This window comes from Grammomys surdaster, unplaced genomic scaffold (assembly GCF_004785775.1).
Source record: "Grammomys surdaster isolate TR1022 unplaced genomic scaffold, NIH_TR_1.0 373, whole genome shotgun sequence".
Lineage (NCBI taxonomy): Eukaryota > Metazoa > Chordata > Mammalia > Rodentia > Muridae > Grammomys > Grammomys surdaster.
The window spans coordinates 10522640-10543369 of NW_021604792.1; the positions used below are offsets into that span (position 1 = coordinate 10522640).

The 20730-nt window shown below is 38.7% G+C and overlaps 1 protein-coding gene and 1 pseudogene across 1 annotated transcript in view; both read left to right on the top strand.

The window, feature by feature from the left end:
* Positions 1-16515, top strand: part of LOC114632435 (killer cell lectin-like receptor 5) — a 19699-nt gene extending 3184 nt beyond the window's left edge. The window contains exons 3-8 of the mRNA XM_028780936.1: positions 53-142; positions 1017-1235; positions 6006-6145; positions 8581-8684; positions 15833-15988; positions 16069-16515. Of these exons, the coding sequence (XP_028636769.1) occupies positions 53-142; positions 1017-1235; positions 6006-6145; positions 8581-8684; positions 15833-15988; positions 16069-16087 (728 nt within the window). The 3' untranslated portion in view covers positions 16088-16515. The remainder of the gene's footprint in view (positions 1-52; positions 143-1016; positions 1236-6005; positions 6146-8580; positions 8685-15832; positions 15989-16068) is intronic.
* Positions 2152-3815, top strand: LOC114632370 (annotated as a pseudogene).
* Positions 16516-20730: the final 4215 nt, after the last annotated feature.

Sequence of the window (20730 nt, forward strand, 5' to 3'; positions counted from 1 at the left end):
TTCCTTCCTTCCTTTCTTCCTTCCTTTCTTTTTTTCTTTTTTTTGATTTAAGTGTGTTCAGTCCACTGGTACCTCATTGTGATAGCTCTCGGAATCCTTTATTCTCTTCGGCTGGTCATTTTTGCAGTGTTGGTGACAAACAGTGAGTAATTGAGATGCATCTTCTTTGACCTTCTGCTTAAAGAATAGCTTTAGCCATGAACTATACAGCTGCACACTCTGTCCATTGTCCTGCCAATCATCAAGGAATGAGACAGGATCTCTGAAATTTAATGTTCTTTTTTTTCCCTGACACACTTTAGTGTCTTGTTCTTTTACAAATCTATTCTGTCTGCTCTGGGGCTGTGGGAACTGCCCTTTTTGGTCTCATTCGTGGCAATATTTCTTCTGTTGACTTCAGAGATAAGGTGATTGTGGACCTTATGAAACATTGTGTGATAAACAGCTGTGCAAAAATCAATGACCTTCTTTCCCTTGTTCTTCAGTGTATACTGAAGTCATGGTTAAGCAAAAAGACTTCATCTGTACAGTGACATTAAATATTCAACTTTATTGGATTCCTTCACATTTACAGAGAAAATCACTTCCAGGATGTGCTAAAACGTAGTTATGTGTATGGATATTTTTCATTCCATACGCTCCAATAACTATTGTCCCACTTCTTAAAGTTTTTTTTTTTGGTTAAATTTTTCATGATGTGCTAAGTATTGGCTAAATATTTTACTTAGGTATTTATTTGTAAATTTGTGTGGTGAAAGAATGAAGTACCTGAAAGCTACTTCCACTATAATTTCATTCAGCTGTATTACTTATTTTACAGTCAATTTACCAATAGAAAAAAAATTGATTTATCTGTTTCAATAGTGAGTTAATAGAAGTGTTAATTTGTAAATGTTAAAGTACCGATGAAAATAATAATACGTGTTGGCTGTCAACATGAAGCTTTTTCTCTAATCTTTGCATTCAATATGTACTCCTTATGTGTATCTTTGATGTTGTATCTGTGACTGATTCAGTTTTTCAGTATAATCATGAAAAACAGGAACTGCAGAAAATTCTACATCACTACCACAACTGCTGCACCAAGCAAAATGACATCAAATTAAAGGAAGAAATACTGAGAAATATGTCTGTAGAGTGTAGGGAAGGTTACAATCTTCTGAAATGCCCCTATAGAGAAGAGCACAGATGGTACAGTGAAACCAAAACTGTTTTAAATTCCTCACACTGCATAGGTATGTATTGGGGGAGGAATATAAATACAGAATTTCATTATTATTTATTGTTTTTTTCTCTGGAAGCTTTGAAGTCCAACCAGCAGCTTACGATGCTGGTGATCTCTGGGTTAATTATTTGGGGGTTCCTTATTCCATGTAGGGGCCTGGAAACCCAGAAATCCTTGTTTGGATTAGGGAATTCTTAGAGTTTCTAGAAGTCAGGTTCTGTTTGGCACTCCTACTCTCCCTGAGGATAGAATTACAAATCACTACCCCTGAGATTGTTTGTGTGTACTGGAAAATCTGAGTCTCCAACTTTGTTGTTGACAGAACATGGAACTTTTTAGTAACAGTGTATTTATCAATTATTTATGCTAAAATGGACTTAGAGCATTTACATGGATGCAGTTATAAAAAGAAGTGTGTGTGTGTGTGTGTATGTGTATGTGTGCATGTGTGTGTGCGTGTGTGTCTTTTCCATCTGACATGTTGTGAGAAAGTTGTACTGTTTGTAAAAAGGAACCCTCCCTGGAGCAGACAAGGGAGTTTCACCATGGTGTGCACAAATTGCAGCTTTGTCAGTGACACAGTGAATGAGGATGGAAAGATGAAAAGATCAAGTGTCACATGGAACCTTTCTTACCCTTCAGTGTGACTTGTCCTCTTTAACTTAAACAGTGTATCAATTATCATTAAATATTTTTTTCAGGATTTGGAGATATTAAAGAGCTCCTGTATATAATATCACCACTCTGTGATATAGCAGAATGTAAATAATTCTCATTATGTCAGGATTAATATATTTAAAACATTGTAAAATTTGTGACAGGGGAAAAAAGCTCCAAAACAACCTTTGAAGTATTCCATCCCCATACAAATCGTTTTGTGATTCCTGTGCCTCTGCTCCATCCACCATGGATCTCCTCTGTGTGTCATGAACAGCATCATCCCAGACAAAGCTGTCGGTACAAACTGTGGATCTGAGGAGCTGTTCTCCACATGTGTCAGAAATGGTCCCTTCATCATGAGCAGGTCAGCCTCAACAGCCAATGGAAATGATAGCAAGAAGTTCAAAGGTGACAATAGGAGCACAGGAGCTCCTCCCAAAGATATCCATGTCGGCAAGCTACCCAGTGATATCACTGAGAGGGAGGTCATCTCCTTGGAGCAGCCCTTTGGGAAGGTACCAACCTCCCTGTGCTGAAGGGGAAGAACCAGGCAGGCCTTCATTGAAAGGAACACAGAGGAGACTATGGGTAACTATTACACTTTGGAGGTGCCAGTGCTTTGTGGAGAGTCCATATACATCCAGTTCTCCACCCACAAGGAGCTCAAAACCAACAACTTACTCAACCCAGGCAAGTGCCCAGGCATCCATGCAGGCTGTGAACTCGCCCAGTCTGGAAACCTGGCCTTGGTAGCCTCCACTGCCGCAATGGATGCATGGATGGCAATGGCAGACCAGAGCCTTGTGCTCAGAATCATTGTGGGATACCATTTCTACCCAGTGACCCTGGACATGCCTCCTCAGATCTTCTTCAAGTTTGGCACAGTCCTGAAGATCATCACATTCACCAAGAAAAACCAGTTCCAGGCATTGCTGCAGTATGCTGACCCTGTAAGCGCCCAGCAAGCCAAGCTGTCCCTGGATGCCCAGAACATCTACAATGCCTGCTGCATGCATCTACTTCTCCAAGCTCACCAGTCTCAAGTCAAATACAACAATGACAAGTGCAGAGATTACACTTGACCTAACCAACCCTCTGGAGACAGCCAGCCTTCACTGGACCAAACCATGAGAGCAGCCTTTGGTGCATCTAGCATGATGTCAGCCTTTCCATATGCAGGAGCTGGGTTCCCTCCCACCTTTGCCATCCCTCAGGCTGCAGAGATGTCTGTCCCTAATATCCATGTAGCTCTGGGGCCCCTGACACTGCTGCAGGACTGGCAGGTTCGGGGAATTGTGTCTTTTTGTTCAGCAACCTAAACTCTGAGAGAGTCACACCTCAACGCCTCTTTATTCCCTTCGACATCTATGGTGATGTGAAATGGGTGAAGATCCTGTTCAATCAGAAAGAGAATGCACTTGGGCAGGTGGCAGATGTGAGACAGGCTCAGCTGGCCATGAAACATGGGAACAGGCACAAGCTGCACAGGAAGTCGGTTCGCATAACACTGTCAAAGCATCACAGTGTGAAGCTGCCATCAGAGTGTGACAGGAGGATCAGGGCCTGACAAAGACTATGACAGCTCATGGCTGCAAGACCTCAAGAAACTAGAATGCAAGAACTTCCAAAATATCTTTCCACCCTCAGCTACCTTGCACCTCTCCAACATTCTGCCCTCTGTGTCAGAGGATGACCTCAAGAGCCTCTTGTCCAGCAGTGGTGGTATGGTCAAAAGAACCACAATATGCAATTTATCCAGATGGGCTCTGTAGAGGAGGGAGTGTAGGTGCTAATTGAACTGCACAAACATGACTTGTGTAAGAATCGTCACCTGCGACTGTCCTTTTCAAAGTCCAGCATCAAGGTGCCTGTGGGTCTGCGACAGCTTCCACCATTCCAGAGAAGACACTTTAAAAAGCAGCTGAAGTGACCTTACAGACTAGAGATTTTATTTTTTTAGAGAGATAAGTTTACCTGTTTTTTAAAAAATTAAATCTAGTCTACTTTGGTTTGGGCCACAGAGGCTCAGTAAGTCCTGGCACCATGCCTTGAGAGGCTTAGGTGTGAGGCCACAGCAGTGCCCCAAACACAGCTGCTTTCTGTGCCTTACAAACCAGGGTGGCTCATGTCCGCACACCCACACTCTAAGGCAACCAGTTGCCTCTAGACCTGCAGGTGAGCCAGGTGGCCTATATGTAGGCTCCCCAATGCTGTGCAAAAGCTGGGGCCACTCAGTCCAGAGGGATCAGGCTGTCCACAGCTGCTGAGTCTCATGTGACTTGGTATTCTGTTCAGTGTGGTCACAGACACCTGTGCCTAGCCATATTTCCACTTGACCAAATATCCCAATCTTTTCCATTTATATGCAAGAGATATAGTTTTAAGTAACTTTTTGTATCAATGATACAATTGTATATGTGTAATCTAAGCTTCTGTGTCCCCTATGCTCCTTCCTTCCAGTGACAAATTTGCAGGTGAGCCCAGGCCAGGGCTGGAGAAATAGCTCAGAGACTTGTGGATTTCTACCTTCTCATTTTGGGCCAAAGTTTTTTTTCTGCCTGTCTCTGATTATGCCTAGTTGAGAGTCAGACCTCTAGGCCTTAATGTCCCTCCTGGATGCCCACCTTTATCCTAGCCTGTTTCTACGTGAGGTGTTCCCTGAACCCTGGTTCTGTGAAAGTCTTGGAAAAGTGTAAATATTTATGATTTTATACCTATGTGGCTGAGGTGATGCAGCAGTTTTTTATGGTGACAGATGTATATTTTGGTAATGACTACAGGCTCAGTATTGTCCTGGGGCCAGCTCTGGTCACATCTGCCCAATCCCAGATGGTGTATTAGGGCAGAAGAGACTTTCCATTTAAGAAGTATTATAAACTTTGCCTTCCCTGAGCCCTTCATTTTGAGTTATAGGCCAGGCTGGATCTGGATTCAATAAACATCTGTGTCTTGCAAAAATAAAGAAATTAATTATTAAAGTAACTTGATGATCTGTAAAGGGTATCATAATGATGTAATCCCTAAGATTATGAGATTGAGGGTGGAGGATAATAACTTTCAGGAATATATGAACATCCCAGTAAATTCCAGGACAGCCTGAGCTACACATTGATAGCTCTTCACAGAAAAATGAAGGTTAGAAATAACATTTGTCAATAAAGCATGGACATTCACAGCACCTCATTAAAGAAAATATTCATATTGAGGTGATGTTGTTAAACAAACTATTCAACTTGAAACATTTGGGCATATGGGTACCACACTGAGGGCATCAACATAATCAGGAGAACAGACTATCAGCATCGAAACATGTTTCTTATGTCTCTCATTTCTCTTAAGGTAGAGGATTTAACACAGAACAGGGCACAATACTAAGAGCTTAGTAGTGTGTGGACCAGTGTGCGTACAATGCATTACTGCAGGTCTTGAATTCTGTTGACAGTTTAGCTCCCTGTGAGCAGCAGGTGCTCATTGCCTTTTCTCCAGGCTCTGGCATCTCACAAGCCTCTGCTTCATAGAGTTGGGCTGTTTTAGAAGCCTGATCTCCCTGGAATCATAAAGTGTGGTCCTAGATGTGGTGTGTTTCACTTTGCACATCATCCTCAAGTTCATCCTTGTTCATCACATACATCAGAATTTCTGTTTGGGCTTCAGTGTGAAACATTATGTTACACTCCATCCCAGGGTGACTTAGAACTGTATATCCAAGGCTGGACTGGAATTCACCCCATAGCCTAGACTTGGCCTCTAACTGGTGGTGACCCGACTGTCTGTACCTTTGAAGTACTCAGTTTATAGGCATAAGTCATCATGCTGTGCTTATTCATTTCATTTTAAAAGATAAATAGTGTTCTTCTGTGTGTATGTGCTACATTTTCTATACTGATTCAGCCATGATTGATGCACAAAATGTTTTTTGTATTGCTGGTGTTACTAAAAATGTTCCATAGATCATGAGTATGCAGGGGTCTCTGGGCATGAGAAATTGAAGGGGTCTCAATTTCTAGGACTTGTGAGATTTTACTTTTTTTTTTTTTTACACAGGCTTAATAAATACATTGTTTTTGTAACAGAAAGACAGAAAATAAGTTTAACCATTTATTTACCTTCTTTTTTGCAGGAAGAGGTGAAGTACACTGGTTCTGCTATGGTATAAAATGTTATTATTTCATCAACAATGATAGAAAATGGAGTGGATGTTTTCAGACCTGCCATAATATCAGCCTATCACTTCTGAAGATAGATGATAAGGATGAACAGGTACTGTAGACACTAATTTTTCCCCTTTATTTTCTTAGTCTCTGTCTCTCACCCTGAATAATGAGCTACTGAATCAAGTCTTTTCATTTGTATTTGCTTTCCTTGTAATGTGGACAAAACTGTGAGACACAGGTCTGTTAAGCCTAGACTTGTGAATACAGAGACAGTTGTGTCTCTGGAGTCTACAAGAGAGTCCCTAAGAAAGCTGTTCTTCCATGATGAAGTTTAACTCTTTGGTAAAGCACATCCTATGCCTGCCAGTTATTTATCTCTATAGAGTACCAAATAAACTCCCGCTGTCTAGGTTTTACTCTTTGGAATTTGGAAGTAAGGCTACGTGAGATGAGTAATCAGATAACAATAGGGAAATTAGTTGATATCTGTGCCTGTCTGCACAATGGAGATCATATGAGAACCAAGGAATTAAATGGATTTAATTTTTACTCCATGGTGATTTTCACAGACCTTGCCAATAATTTATACTGCATAGTATTCTAATGTTTAGTTAAAAAGAAATCCATGCTTAGAAATGGTATTTAAAGAAAACTTTCCAAGATTCTCATATTTCCTGTTTAAATTATTATAAATGAGGTCTCTTCAAATATGAAAATTATACTTTTCAAGAGCAGTAATTGCAGGACTACCTTGAAACCTTTGTTAATTACAAGACAATCTCTGAGATCCCCAAGTATCTAGGTTATTTGATTTAGTTGATCTCCCTGTGGAGTTCCTATCACTTTCTGGACCCACAATCCTTCGTCTTATTCTACCATGAGTCCCCAATGAACAGTCCTGCCTGTTCATTGTTTGGTATGGTTGTCTGTATCTGTATGTGTCAGCTGCTGGGTGGAGCTTCAGAGAGGACAACCATACTCTTGTCTGCAAGCATAACAGAGTATGATTAATAGGATCTGGGACTTATGCTTTTCATGGGATGGGTCTCAAGTTGAGGCAATTATTTGTTGGCTCCTCCCTCATTCGTTGGTCCATCTCCAATGTCTGCATTTCTTGTAGACAGGATAAATTTTGGAAGGAATACTTGGTGGGTAGTTTGGTGTCTCTATTGCTTCCACAGGTTATTTTCATGGCTACAGGAGGCAGCCTCCCCAGGCTCCATACCCCAATTCTGTGAGTCACAGCAAATGACACCCCTATTGATTAATGTGCACTTCCCTATCACTGGTCTACATCTCATCCTGGAGATGTCCCCTACCACCTCCCTCATCAGTTGCAGACTTCCATTCATTCTCTTGGCCATCAGCACATCTTCCCACCCCTTCCTTCACCTCATCCCTTCTGCTACTCAGTTTTTTCAACTATGTGACTTCTATAACCATTCCGTTCCCACTTCTAAGTGACACTCAAGCATCCATGCTTGTTTCCTTCTTCCTGTTCAGCCTCCTTAAGTTTGTTGAGTACAGCATGGGCATCCTGTATTTTATGTCTAATGCCCACTTGTAAGTAATACATGCTACACATGTTCCTTTGGGACTTGGTTACATCATTCAGGATTGTATTCTCAAGTTCTATCCATTTACCTCCAAAGTTCATGATGCCTTAGTTTTTCATATGTGAATAGTATTCCACTGTGTAGATGTACCACAGTCTTTATTCATTCTTCAGCTGATGGACATCTAAGTTTTTTCCAGTTTCTGGCAATTACAAATACAGCTGCTATGAACATAGTTGACCAACTCTCCTTGTAGATGCAGAGCATCTTTTGGCAATGTGCCCAGGAGTGGTATAGCTGGTTCTTGAGGTAGAACTATCACCAGTTTTCTGAGAAACCACCAACCTGATTTCCAAGGTGGTTGTACAAGTTTCCATTCCCACCATCAATAGAAGAATGTTTCCTCACTGCAAATCCTAGCAAGCATAGGGTATCATGTGAGTTTTTAATCTTATACAATCCTAATAGTATAAGATGGGTTCTCAGTGTTGTTCTGATTTGCATTTGCCTGATGGCTAAGTACTTTGAACATTTACTTATATGCATCTTGACCATTTGAGATTCCTCTGTTGAGAATTCTCTGTTTAGCTCTGGTATAGAAAACACAATAGAAGAAACTGAAACATTAGTCAAAGAAAATGTTAAATCTAAAAAATTCTTGCCATAAGCAGGAAGATTGTGAGTTCAAGGACAGCCTTGGTTACATAGTAATACTTGATCTAATAACACAGTCACAAATCATGTCATCATCCCAGTATCTGAGGACACCTGAAGTTTTTATTTTAAATAACTTATTGAACTGACAGTTTTGATATAAATGTGCTACTAGTAGGAAGTCACTCTGGAAAATGAACATGGTGGGACTGAGCGGTGGGAGGACACGACAGCAGAGAATGGCACAGGAATGTTGCAAACTTTTCTTGCTTGTTCTCCTCTCATCAAACAGACAGAAATTTCATCATAAGGTGTGTTGTTTCCCTTACAGGAGCTCCTTCGGTGCCAGATTATTCCAGACACTTACTGGATTGGACCGAAATATGATAATAAAAAAATTGAATGGGATTGGGTTGACAATGGTCCATCTAAACTGTGAGTTTCTATACCCTTCCGACTATATCACTTGTGTGGGAATTGGAAGGATTGTGTGCAAAGGCTTTTGTTTTCTTTCACATAGCTTTCCTCATTTTCTATGGAGCTCATTGTTAAGGTCAAGTTACATAAGGGAGTCTCTGAGCAAGTCCTACAGAGGGAAGACGCATGGTTGAGGGACTGACCAAAAGTGGCTTAAGAATGTATACATCTCAGGACTGTGTCTTCTATGTTGTGACAGGCACTAGGAAGTCAACAACTTGTGATGGTGTGAAGTGACTGAATTATCATGACAGATACAATGAGTTTGAGTCTCTCTGATATTCGTGTGACATTTTTTACTATTGTTAGCTTATATAATTGTTGGTTATTTATAAATATGAGAACATGTTTATATACACATACATATGTATGCCTACCATCTATTTCAAGGTGTTTAGTTGTATAAATCTCAATTTTTTGTTTATTCATAATCTGGTAGAAAACTCGTCACTGATTTTTTATTAATAAATATATTGTTCTTGACTATTTCAAATACATAAAATAATATATGAACATATTATCTCCTAGTACTACTAAAAGCTGTAATATGTACCCCCACTAAGTCATATCTTTGTAACTAACTGTCCATATGTGCATGGTTGTAGATTATCCACTGGAACAAGGAAGCCCAGTAGTAGTCACACCATTAAAGAATTGAATCTCCCTTTTCCAAGAGCTGTCACCTAACAATAGTTATTCCTTAAGAAGAAGTAATCTTTGCAGAGATTTCATCTTGTCCAGAGCCTGCATTTTGCAGAGCTCCTTCTCTTCTCTGGTTCTTACATTCTTTCTCTGTCATCTTCCTTGCTGTTCCTTGAGTCTTCGTGGTGGTATGGATAGAGAGATGTTGATGTAGATATCACCATTAGGGACGGTCATATAAACACTTCTACTAAGCACATTGACCAGTTCTGCCTCTCTGCAAGGACTATGGCCCACCGCATAAAGAAGCTTCTCTGACTGAGGTTCAGAGCAGCATAGATCTAGGCTATAACTATATATGTTAAGAATGCATTTTACCCCCTGACCACTTAGCAGAATGATTGTAGCAAGTTCCAATCTAAGTACTGTGACCTTCCCAATATTGGATTTTGATTCAGATTACAATGCCAAATATTATTCCCTCATAAATAAAGCCCCAGTTCCAATAAGAAAGCATCTATTTATACTATAACCTACATTTCCTAGCAAATCAGTATGGTAGCATGCAGGGTCAAGTGCAGGATAGAACTACTCATGTTTTTCTCCCCTGCAATTAGCCAAGCATCTACTAACACTTTGAAAGCCATATATCCTGTGATGTTGGAGGTTTGTGATCTTGAGATTGACCTCTCTATGTGTTGTTTTTTATTTTTCTTGCCTTCTGTTCCTTTTTGTTGACCTTGATTATTTTTTTTCTAGAGCTTACATGTGTATTTTTAAATTGTTAGTAAGAGAAATTTTTGGTTTCCTTATGTAGGTACTTAGTGCTATGACATTCCTCAAACACTTTTGATCCAGATCTTCAGGAACAGTGGCTATGAAAAGTTTAGGTCCAGACATGGTGGTACACCTCTTTAATCCCAGGACGAAAAGGCAAGCAGATGTTGGAGTTCAATGCCAGCCAAGGACAGAGCAAGTTCTAGATATAGAAAAGCTTAGAATCCAGGCATGTTGGTACATGCCTTTAATCTCAGCATTCAGAGGGCAGAGCCATGCAGATTTCTGAGTTCAAAGTCAATCTTCAGAGCAAGTTTCAGAATAGTTAAGATTAGTCAGTGAGGGAGTTGGAAAACTGAAAGCCAGTAACTAAGGGGGTAGGATTTGTTCCAACCCTAGCAAGTAGTAGAATTTGGCACTTCAGCCATAATGATCTACAGTAAAGAATAAAAGGATGCTGATTAGCTTGACCTAAGTAATTATAGATTATTAAGAAGAAACCAGCATCATTGAGGTGAAACCTGCTGGCAAGTGTTTTCTGAGATCACAAAGAAGCTGTGTTTGACAGAGATAAAGTGGCACCTCTTGCTGCAGATGGCCTTGGTAATCTGTGTACGAATCACACAGGTGGTACTAGTTTTGAAGGTATGAAGGGATTATGGCTTCTTACAGCTAAAGCATGGCACAATGAGTGGCCAGGGAAGGCCATTGGTAAAGGTGCAGCCTCAGTGTCAGTTGACGGCTGAGGGGTCATAAAAGTAAATTGAAGTCTAGCACCATGAAGAGAGATTATGAGAGGCTATAGGTGAAACCTTATTGCAGCAGAAGACCCGAGCATATTGGTGATGCCTGTATCATGGGATCACCACCAGGAACAGCAGCTACAGTGGAGTAGGCTCAACCACAACCTAGAATGCTACAAAAACTGGAAAAACTGGAGAAGAGATGCAAGGCCTTTGGAGGAACCCAGAGTATTTTGAGTGAATCACAGATATTGGAAAAAGAAGATGTGAACAGAGCTGCTAACAGGCAATGGAACCAGCCATGAAGAAAGAAGTTCGTTGTAGTCAACAAAAATGAAAAAGGAGTAAGAGATCTGAAGAATACATTGATAACACACATGGGGATGCAGAGTTTGGAGCTGCCTAGGTGTTTCCTGTCTTGGTTTAGTCCAGTATTTCCTCAGTATGGAATTTTGAAATGGTATTATGTATCATGTGATGTTGGAGGTATGTGTTCTTCTGCTTGATTATCTTTGTATTGGGGATTATCTTTAAGGGATTGAATCTCAGAAAGACTTTGAAATTTGAACTTTTAACATTGTTGAGACTGCTATAGGCTATAGGGACTTTTGTACTTGGACTAAATGCATTTTGCATTAAGTTATGTTTAAGGCTGTCTCCCATAGTCTCATATGTTTGAAAAAACCTATAGAATTCAGGGAGTGTAATATGGTGGTTTGAATATGCTTGGTCCAGGGAGTGGTACTGTTAGAAAGTATGGCCATGTTGAGGTATTTTTGGTTTTGTTAGAGAAAGTGTGTCACTGTGAAGGCGAATTTTCAGACCCTTCTTCTATCTATGTGGAAGCCAATCTTCTCCTGTCTGCCTCTGAATCAACATGTAAAATTTTCATCTTCTTCTCCAGTCCCCTATGTGCCTGGATATTGCCATGCTTCTGCCTTGGTAATTGGCTGAATTTCTGAACTGTTAGCCAGTCCCAATTAAATGTTGTCCCTTATAAATTGTACCTTGATCATGGTGTCTGTTCACAGCAATGGAACCCTAACTAAGACATCAAGCTATAGGAAATAAACATAAATAATTTATAATGCAATTTTACAATATGACTATGTAAAAGAAAATTCTGCCTTAGTTTTTATGATCTCTCCAATCATGGGCTTTTGATTTGATTAGAATTTAAAACATGATCTCCCTCATGTGGTAAATGATTCACATCCAGTAACAAAGCAATTAGTTATCCACTAACAATGGTGCCAATGAGCATATCTTGCTTAGCATGTATGTAGCTAGGCATGGTGGGAATAAAGCAATTGATATCTTTTGTCATACCAACAGCCTGTGATGTGCATTTGACCCTTTGAAATGTAGCCAAATAAAAGTATTTTCTGATTGATCTTACACTAAATTTCTATGTCCTGGTTTCACAGTGTGTTATATCTTCAGCAATAGGGTGTTACCATGTAGTTATGGTGAATAAGCAAGTGTAGAGGCATTAGCAACTCAGAGACCTATCAGCCTCCCTCAAAAATGCTGGGATTGAAGGTGTGCATCACCACCACACCCAGCTCTATTTTGATTATTTAGCTACATTTTTTCATGGAATATATTTTGTTCAGGTTTTCCAACTCCATAAATCCAATATCATTCCCAACTTTCATCCACAACCAATTTCATGTTCTCACTCATATGCATGCTCTCTCTCTCTCTCTCTCTCTCTCTCTCTCTCTCTCTCTCTCTCTCTCTGTTTAAGTTGTTTTTTTAAATTATTTTACTTGTGTGCATTCCAGGTTTCCCCTCCATAAACTGCCCACCACATCCCCCTCCCCTTTGCTAACAAGATAATGCTTCCCCACTCATCTAAAAACTCACTCACTCTTCATCCTTCTAGCATTTCCTTTCTCCAGGGCATTAAGCCTCCACAGGACCAAGGGCCTCCCCTCCCACTGATGCCAGATAAGGCAATCCTCTGCTCTATGTGTAGGGATATATATATATATATATATATATATATATATATATATATATATATATGTTTGGTAGTTTAGTTCCTGAGAGCTTTGAGGAGTCCTGTTAATTGGTACTGTTGTTATGCCTATGGGGTTGCAATACACTTCAGCTCCTTTAGTTCTTCCCCCAAATCTTTCAGTGGTGTCCTTAAGCTCAGTCCAATGGTTGCAAATGGTATCTTTATCTGTTTTAGTCAGGTGCTGGCAGAGACTTTCAGAGCATAGTCATACCAGGCTCCTGTCCGCAAGTACATCTTGATATCAGCAATACTGTGGGGGTTTAGTGTCCACTGATGAGATGGATTCCAAAGTGGGAAGGTCTCTCAATGTCCTTTGCTTCAGTTTCTCCTCTATTTTTGTCACTGCATTTCCTTTAGATAGGGATAATTCTGGGTTAAAAATTTTGATATTCGGCGGGGTGGCCCCGTCCCTCTATTGGAGTTATATCTATCTATTGGAAGTGGTCTCTTCAGGTTTTCTTTCCCTTCTGTTGGGTATTTCATCTAATGTTATCCCTATGGGGTCCTGGAATCCTATGTCATTCCTGGTAATTGGAACTTTCTAGTGGCTTGCCCCATTTCTCACCACCACTACCACTTATGTCTGTTCATTCTCCTGGCCCTCTGGAATTCTCTCCTGTCTCTTCCCATATCTGGTCTTTTCTCACTCTCCCTCCCCTCTCCCACCTTGGTTCCTCTCATCCTTTGTCTCTCTTAATTATTTTGTTCCCCATTCTAAGTAGGTTTGAATCCTCCACACTTTGGCCTTCCTTGTTGTTAAGCTTCATATGGTCTGTGAGTCGTATCATGGGTATTCTGAAATCGTGGGCTAATATTCACTTATCTATGAGTACATAACATATATGTCCTTTTAGGCTTGGATTACATCAATCAGGATGAAAAATTTCTAGTTTCATCCATTTGCTTACAAATTAGTGAAGTCATTGTTTTTAATAGCTAAGTTCTATTCCATTGTGAAAATAGACTAGATTTTCTGTATCTAGTCTTTCATTGAGGCACATCCAGGTTGTTACCAGCTCTAGCTATTATAAATAATGCTCCTAAGAAGATAGTAGAGCATGTGTCTGTGTGAAACATTGGAGCATCTTTTGGGTATATATCCACAGTAGTGACATAGCTAGGTCTTCAGATAGCTGATAACATTTGGAGTGAGGTACTAGAAGACTAGATTACACCTTCATCCAGATTAAAATGTCTTCGTAGACCTTTACTATGCTACAGAACTGTTCCCTGGTGGTGGTGGTGGTGTTACTAGGGCCAGATCTGAGTCTTCAGTAAGGAAGCCTGGTGTTAAGAGTTTTCTGTGGCTGCTGCAACCATTTTCTCCAATGGGAAGATGCATAAACTTGGATACTTGTTACAAGTATGTTAGCTTCTAATGAACCCAGTGAGAAGCTGTGAGTCTAACTTGTGTTTCTTGGGTAGAGGTGTAGGTAGGCATCACTATGTGAGGTAAAATCAAGAGGTCATGATTCAGACTGTGCTTCTTGTGTATCTGTGAATAGTTAGTGTCTGCTGGATCATTTTCTCTTTGCCCATGTTCATCACAATGCTTTATTGAATGCTCTCATCATATCTCATGGCTGGCTAATATGTATATTCATTCCTACTGCATTTTACCTGTTATGTAAATGATTCATGGGCCACTTGGCCATTTGTCTTTCTGTGCTTTCCTATGGTACATCAGAATAGTCTGTTTTTCCCCAACTTATATCTATGTCTTAATGAAGGTTGTCTTTTGTTGAAGATTTTCTCTTTGCCTTCTAAGTTCTGTATATTCCACCCCTGCTTCATCTTCTTTGATACATATTACAAGCATGGTTCAAACTCACTTGCTCAAGCCAGCCTTGAATTCCTGATCCTCTTGCCTCTGTCTCCCAAATGCTAAAGCTACAGTTGTGCACCCCTGAATCTTTCCACCTTAATTATTTAGGTTTTGAAAGGTCAATTCTATAGATTTCCTAATCATCCTGCCATACTTCTTAGGAGAAAGACTGGCTGCCTCACTCTGCTAATCATTTAGGAATCTCACCTCAACTGAATCCTAAACTATGTAGGAAACAATATCATCCCCTTTCACAAATATATTGAGGAAATTTTATAACTTGTTTTTACTCCCAAATGATGAGTTCATAGGTATGTTTCTCCTCTTTTTTGTTCTATTTTCTAGTTAACTTTTAAAATTCTTTCCACAGGAAGGTAGTTGGGGCACCAAATAAACCAAACAGCTGAGATTGCAGTTGTGTTGAATAGATCTGTTAGCTCTGAGGTGGGGAACTCAAAAGAAAAACAATCAAATTGTATTTTCAAACAATTGTTTGCAACTGAATTAATTATCTCCTTTTTCTCTTTAAAAATAAGGCATATGAGACTTTATACTGGGTGCCAAAAACATTTATTTCTTCCTTTCAAGCTGTCATCATAGCACAAAATATCATAGACAAATAAGTTCAGTATAAAATTATCCCTTATTATTTGAATAATGCTGAAAAATTATTCTGATTGCTGAACAAAATTACTGGTATGGAAAGGAAAATGCATTGAGTCATGATCAGAGACAATTTCTATGTTTATTTTTACTGTTTTTGTATTTTTGTGTGGATTTATGTGCATATACATGCACAGGTCACAACTCATGAGTTTTCAGCTGAATGAAGTTAGGTCTCTCCTTTAATTGCATATCATCTGAAGGCTAAACTGACAAGGTCAGATTTGGTGTCAGCAGTCTCAACCCACACAAGTCACTGTCCAAGACTGTATTTTAGGAGTTTAGGGAAAATAAAAATATTTTAGTGATATGCATTTAGTTAATTCCATATTCTATACATTTTAGTCAATAAACTTAGTTTCAAACATCTTGGCTTCTACAATATAACCTTCAAATTTTAATGACTGCCTATTATACTTTTGTTTTATAGTGATTTGATGGCAATGAAATCAGAGAAGAAAACAGGAGGCTGTGCAGTTTTCAGTATGACAGGTATACATAGTGATGACTGTGGTAAAAAATATCCCTGTATCTGTGAAAAGAGAATGGACAAAGTTCCTGCATCAGTGTGCAGTGTGAAGGAAAGGTAAAAATGAAAGGTTATCTTTTGTGTTTGTTTCATGTCATGATTTGTGACGAGGTATCAACTGAAAGTTTCAATCACAGGTCTCAGTCTGCTGTGTGAACAGAGAGATGAGTTGTAAAGGGAAGAAATGTTCTTCTGAAATCTGGCTTAATAGAGAAGAAGTCATATTCCTTTCTGACACATGAAGCAGCTTGCATGTGGAGAATGGACACACTTTGTTTCAAGATCCTAAAGATTCACTCACATTGTCTCCTGATTGACACAGAGAACCACATAGAGAATACCATACATAATGTACATATCACATCGTCATTAGGATATTTCTATATCCCATGGCTTTGATAGCACAATCAATATCGTATTTGCTGTTGTGGGGGTTTATGTGTTGGTTAGTTACTATGTGGTATTTTTTGAATGTAGAAGAAGTTGAAATTTTTAAAAAGCTTTTGGGATGAGGAACTGTGGGAAGTATAACTGAGGGTGGGCAATGACTGGACTGTTAATAAATAAAATAATTTAAAAAAGGATTTGTGTGCTGTAAAGTATGATTTCACACTGTAAAACTCATTGTCATGACTAGTTCAAGAAACTCACAGAATCTTCCAGAGTCCACATCTGTTCTCATTTTCTCTTTGTCTCTCTCTGCTTTATTTGATGGGAAGATGTAAGCCCATAGATACAGTAAAATTTATTGAGGCCAGTTAGGCATGTTGACTCAGACTTACAATCATTCTACATACATGAATTAAAGCTACATGTACATTTGAACATCATTTTGTATAGAATGAATCTTTGTCTCATGAATCCTAACAATGACACCAGCAGTAATAATAATGTAAATTGTTTATAAACATTTTTCTAGGGAGAAGCAATCTCTTTCACAGCATAATACTACAATGATAAAACTCAACAAATTTAATAATTAGTATGCTCTATTCCATGATTCATATTCATGTGTGTTAGTTTTCTGGACAATGTTAGTATGACCCAAGTATCAATATCATGCTGTACATTTACTTGTAATGTCTTTGTGGCCTTCAGTTTCAAAATGGTTGCTTTGCAATTTCTTTTTGGTTTTGATCATGAAGCTGGAGTATGTACTGTAAGTCATTAGAAGTAAAATTTGAATCAAATAAGCACAACTCTACAAGCGCCATTGTGCTAAGTAGATTTATGTCCATTTGACACAAAATAGAATAATATCTTAGGAGAGAACCTCAATTTGGAAAGTACCATAATGAGGTCAGGCTGTGGTAAATAAGCCTGTAGATATTTTCTTAACTAGCAATTTTTGTGCTTGGGCCAGTAAGATTGTGGGTGCCACCTTTGGGCTTGTGGTCTAGGATACTCTAATAAAGAAGGCTGAGCAATGGGGAGTAGACCAATGAACAGCACACTTTCTAGACCTCTGTGTCAGCTTCTGCCTCATGTTTCTGTCAGGTTTGGGTTTCTGTCCTGATTTCCTTCAGTGATAAAATGTAATGTGGAAATGTAAACACAATAATCTCTCTCCTTTTCAAGTTACTTTCACCATGGTCTTTCATCACAAGAAAAATACAGACTAAGAGAGCCATCAAGCTCTAACATGAAACATTTTTTTATTTTTCAAAGTACTTTTCTGCTCCTTGTCCTCCCTGCACACCCCATGAAGAGGTACATATACTGTCTTATAGTCTAAATTAGTATGGCCTAGTTCAGAGTGTAATATACTCTGCAAGTTTTTGTATTTGACTTCATTTTCTCTGCATATTTTTTTACTACTCATTTTCAGATAACTTATACTATTTTCACAAACCAGTGACTCATTCTTTTTGTTACCCAGATCTTTCTGTTACACAAATCACCATGGTATTCCTCCATTCACATGTGAACATATCATGTGTTTCTAAGTTTTAACAATTTTGAATAATGATGTCATGCCAATTTTTGTGTTTTACTGTGTGAAATATATTTTATACATTTATTTATATCTATCTATCAATTATGTATCTATCTATCTGTAGGACTGTGTAAGGATATTTTTGTTATTGGCTAAGCATGGGCCTGGAACCCTGAGACTCCAAGGGAGAAACAGCAGGCATTAGGCCATGTCCCTAAAAACCAGGGTCCTGACAGGTAGTCTAGTCTCCATGGACCTAAATTGTTGAGTCACATAGTCCATTGCAGACCCTTCCAAAGTGCACAGGTAGAGGGTGTGACTACAGGCCTCAGGCCCTAGAGAGATTTAGTTACTAATGAAAGCCAGAGGGTGGAGACAATTAAACATTCTTCCCCAGACCCTCCCCTTTTCTCCCTCATTATTTATCTCAGGTCTGCCTTGAGATTCACGGGGGTACATCCAGTTCCATCTACTATCTGCAATGAAAATAAACCCTGTTGGAACTGTGGACTTTCTCGTGTCTTTGGGGCCTGCCACAGCCAAAGTTTCCAGCCTTTGAAACTCCAGACCTTTCTCCTGTTTGTGAGACCCGCTGGCATGGAAAACTTCCAGGACTCTGCAGCGGTCTTTTCCTCACATCTATCAGTCTATCTATCTATCTATCTATCTATCTATCTATCTATCTATCTAATCTAATCTATTTTGGTAAATATTCAGAGCTATAATATTTGTTTTCCAGTGTTATGTGATGTTTTGTTTCATAAGGAACTTGAACCACATTAACCCTCATTTTCTCCAACCTTTGATGATATCAATTCTTTTGATTTGAAAAAGGAGAGAACAATCCAAACATTAGTTACAAGCCTTCATTTGTGATTGATTTTCAGATATTCCCATTCTCCTTAAAACCACAAGCATTTGAGTTCATGCTCTGTGTGTCACATACATCTATTTTTACTTTTATCCTAGCACTTTTATCCACAAGATTTAAGTGGGAGAGCAGGTTCAATACAAAATAAATCCTTGGAAATATTGAAAATCATTTTTTCTCACTGATCAAAAATTGCAAGTGTGAAAAAAGATGGGGATTATTTTGTGACAAAGAGATCTTTCTTTTTAATGAGATTACACAAAAGAACATATGATAGTGTTGACCTTATGATTAGTAGTTAAATATTCTGTCTTCTTTCATGAATAGAATTTTTAAAATCATTACTTATTCCAGTGAATGATCAAAATTAAAGAGTTGTCACTTGTTTTTGTTCTTCAGTGCCTTGAACATAATGAAATACAGTGTAAAGGATGGAGTATTATGTTCTTATCTAAAACAAGACTAGAAAATACTATTTGTGATAATTTATACAGCTGTATTTGTGGGAAGAATCTGGATAAATTCCCTGATTGTCTTTTGATGCTGGTAAAGATAAAAAAAAATGAAATGTTCTGAATCTCAATTGTTTCCTCTATTATCGACTACTTACAAACAAGTGTTTTGATCATAGGACTTAGTCTGCAATGCAAAAAGAGAGACAATCTGAAAGATTTTAGGAATATTCTCTAGAATCTGACTTTACATAACAGAAGACAACTTCCTTTCTTGTGGAGATAAGACAGATTGCTGGTGCATGTACAGGCTTTGCCCCAAAGCTTGGAGGCATCTGTTTTATTTGTTTGCATAAACTCCCATACAACTAAATAAAGAACTCTAGTAAACAGCCTGAGTACTTCATTATGAGTGGAATAAATCACCTTAATTGAAAGCACAATTAAGAGCCACAATAGAGTCCTTCACCAGCCATTTTTCCTGCTTGCTGAATTTTTGTGCAGCAAACCAAGCTGCCCTGGCCAGTCCACTATATCAGGGGAAACCTCCATTCTCCACCTACCCATCTGCCCACTTTCATCAGATCTGTGGCTATTGAACAGACCTGCAGATCCTGAACCATACAGACCTGTAGATCCAGAACTATACAACCCAAAGATATCCATTAGAAGTCTGCCACACCAGGAATATTTTTTTCCTGACAGAATAGAAGCAATAAAGGGAAATAGAAATAGAAGCAATAAAGAAAACAGAAACTCAAGGGATCCTGGATAAGGAAAATTAGGGAAGAGAACAGGGACAACTGATGCAAGCATCATCAACAGAGTACAGTAGATGGAAGAGAGAATCTGAGGTGTAGAAATACATGAGAAGATATTGATACATCAATCAAAGAAAAAGTTAACTTTAAGAAATTCTTGACACATAACTTCCAGAAAATCCAGAGTGCCATGGAAAGAACTAATCTAAGAATAATATGAGAAAATTAAGTGTCCCAGCTCTGAGGCCCAGAAAATATTTTCAACAAGTCACAGAAAAAAAAACTTCTCAATTAAAGAAAGAGATAAGTATAAAAATACCAATGCCTATAGAATACCAGTTAGACTGGAGCAGAAAATATAATCCTCCTCCCACATAATAAACATAACAGAAAATCTATAGAACAAAGAAAGAATATTAAAGAAGCAAGGGGAAAATGACAGGTAACATACAAAGACAGACTTTCCAGAATTAACAGACTTCTGAACAAAGACTCAAAAAGTTAAAAGAGCCTGGATAGATATGTTGCAACCTCTAAAAATCTTGACTCCAACCTAGACTGTAATACCCAGCAAAACTTTCAATCACCATAGATGGAGAAAATAAAATATTTCAAGACAAATCCAAAGTAAAAAATTATCTATCTACAAATAAATCCCTATAGAAAATACTAGAAGAAATACTCCAACCCACTGATTTTCTGTATTAATAATCTCTTTTTCTTGAATATCTCATACATGTACAGAATGAAATATAATCATACCCATCACTTCCTTGCCC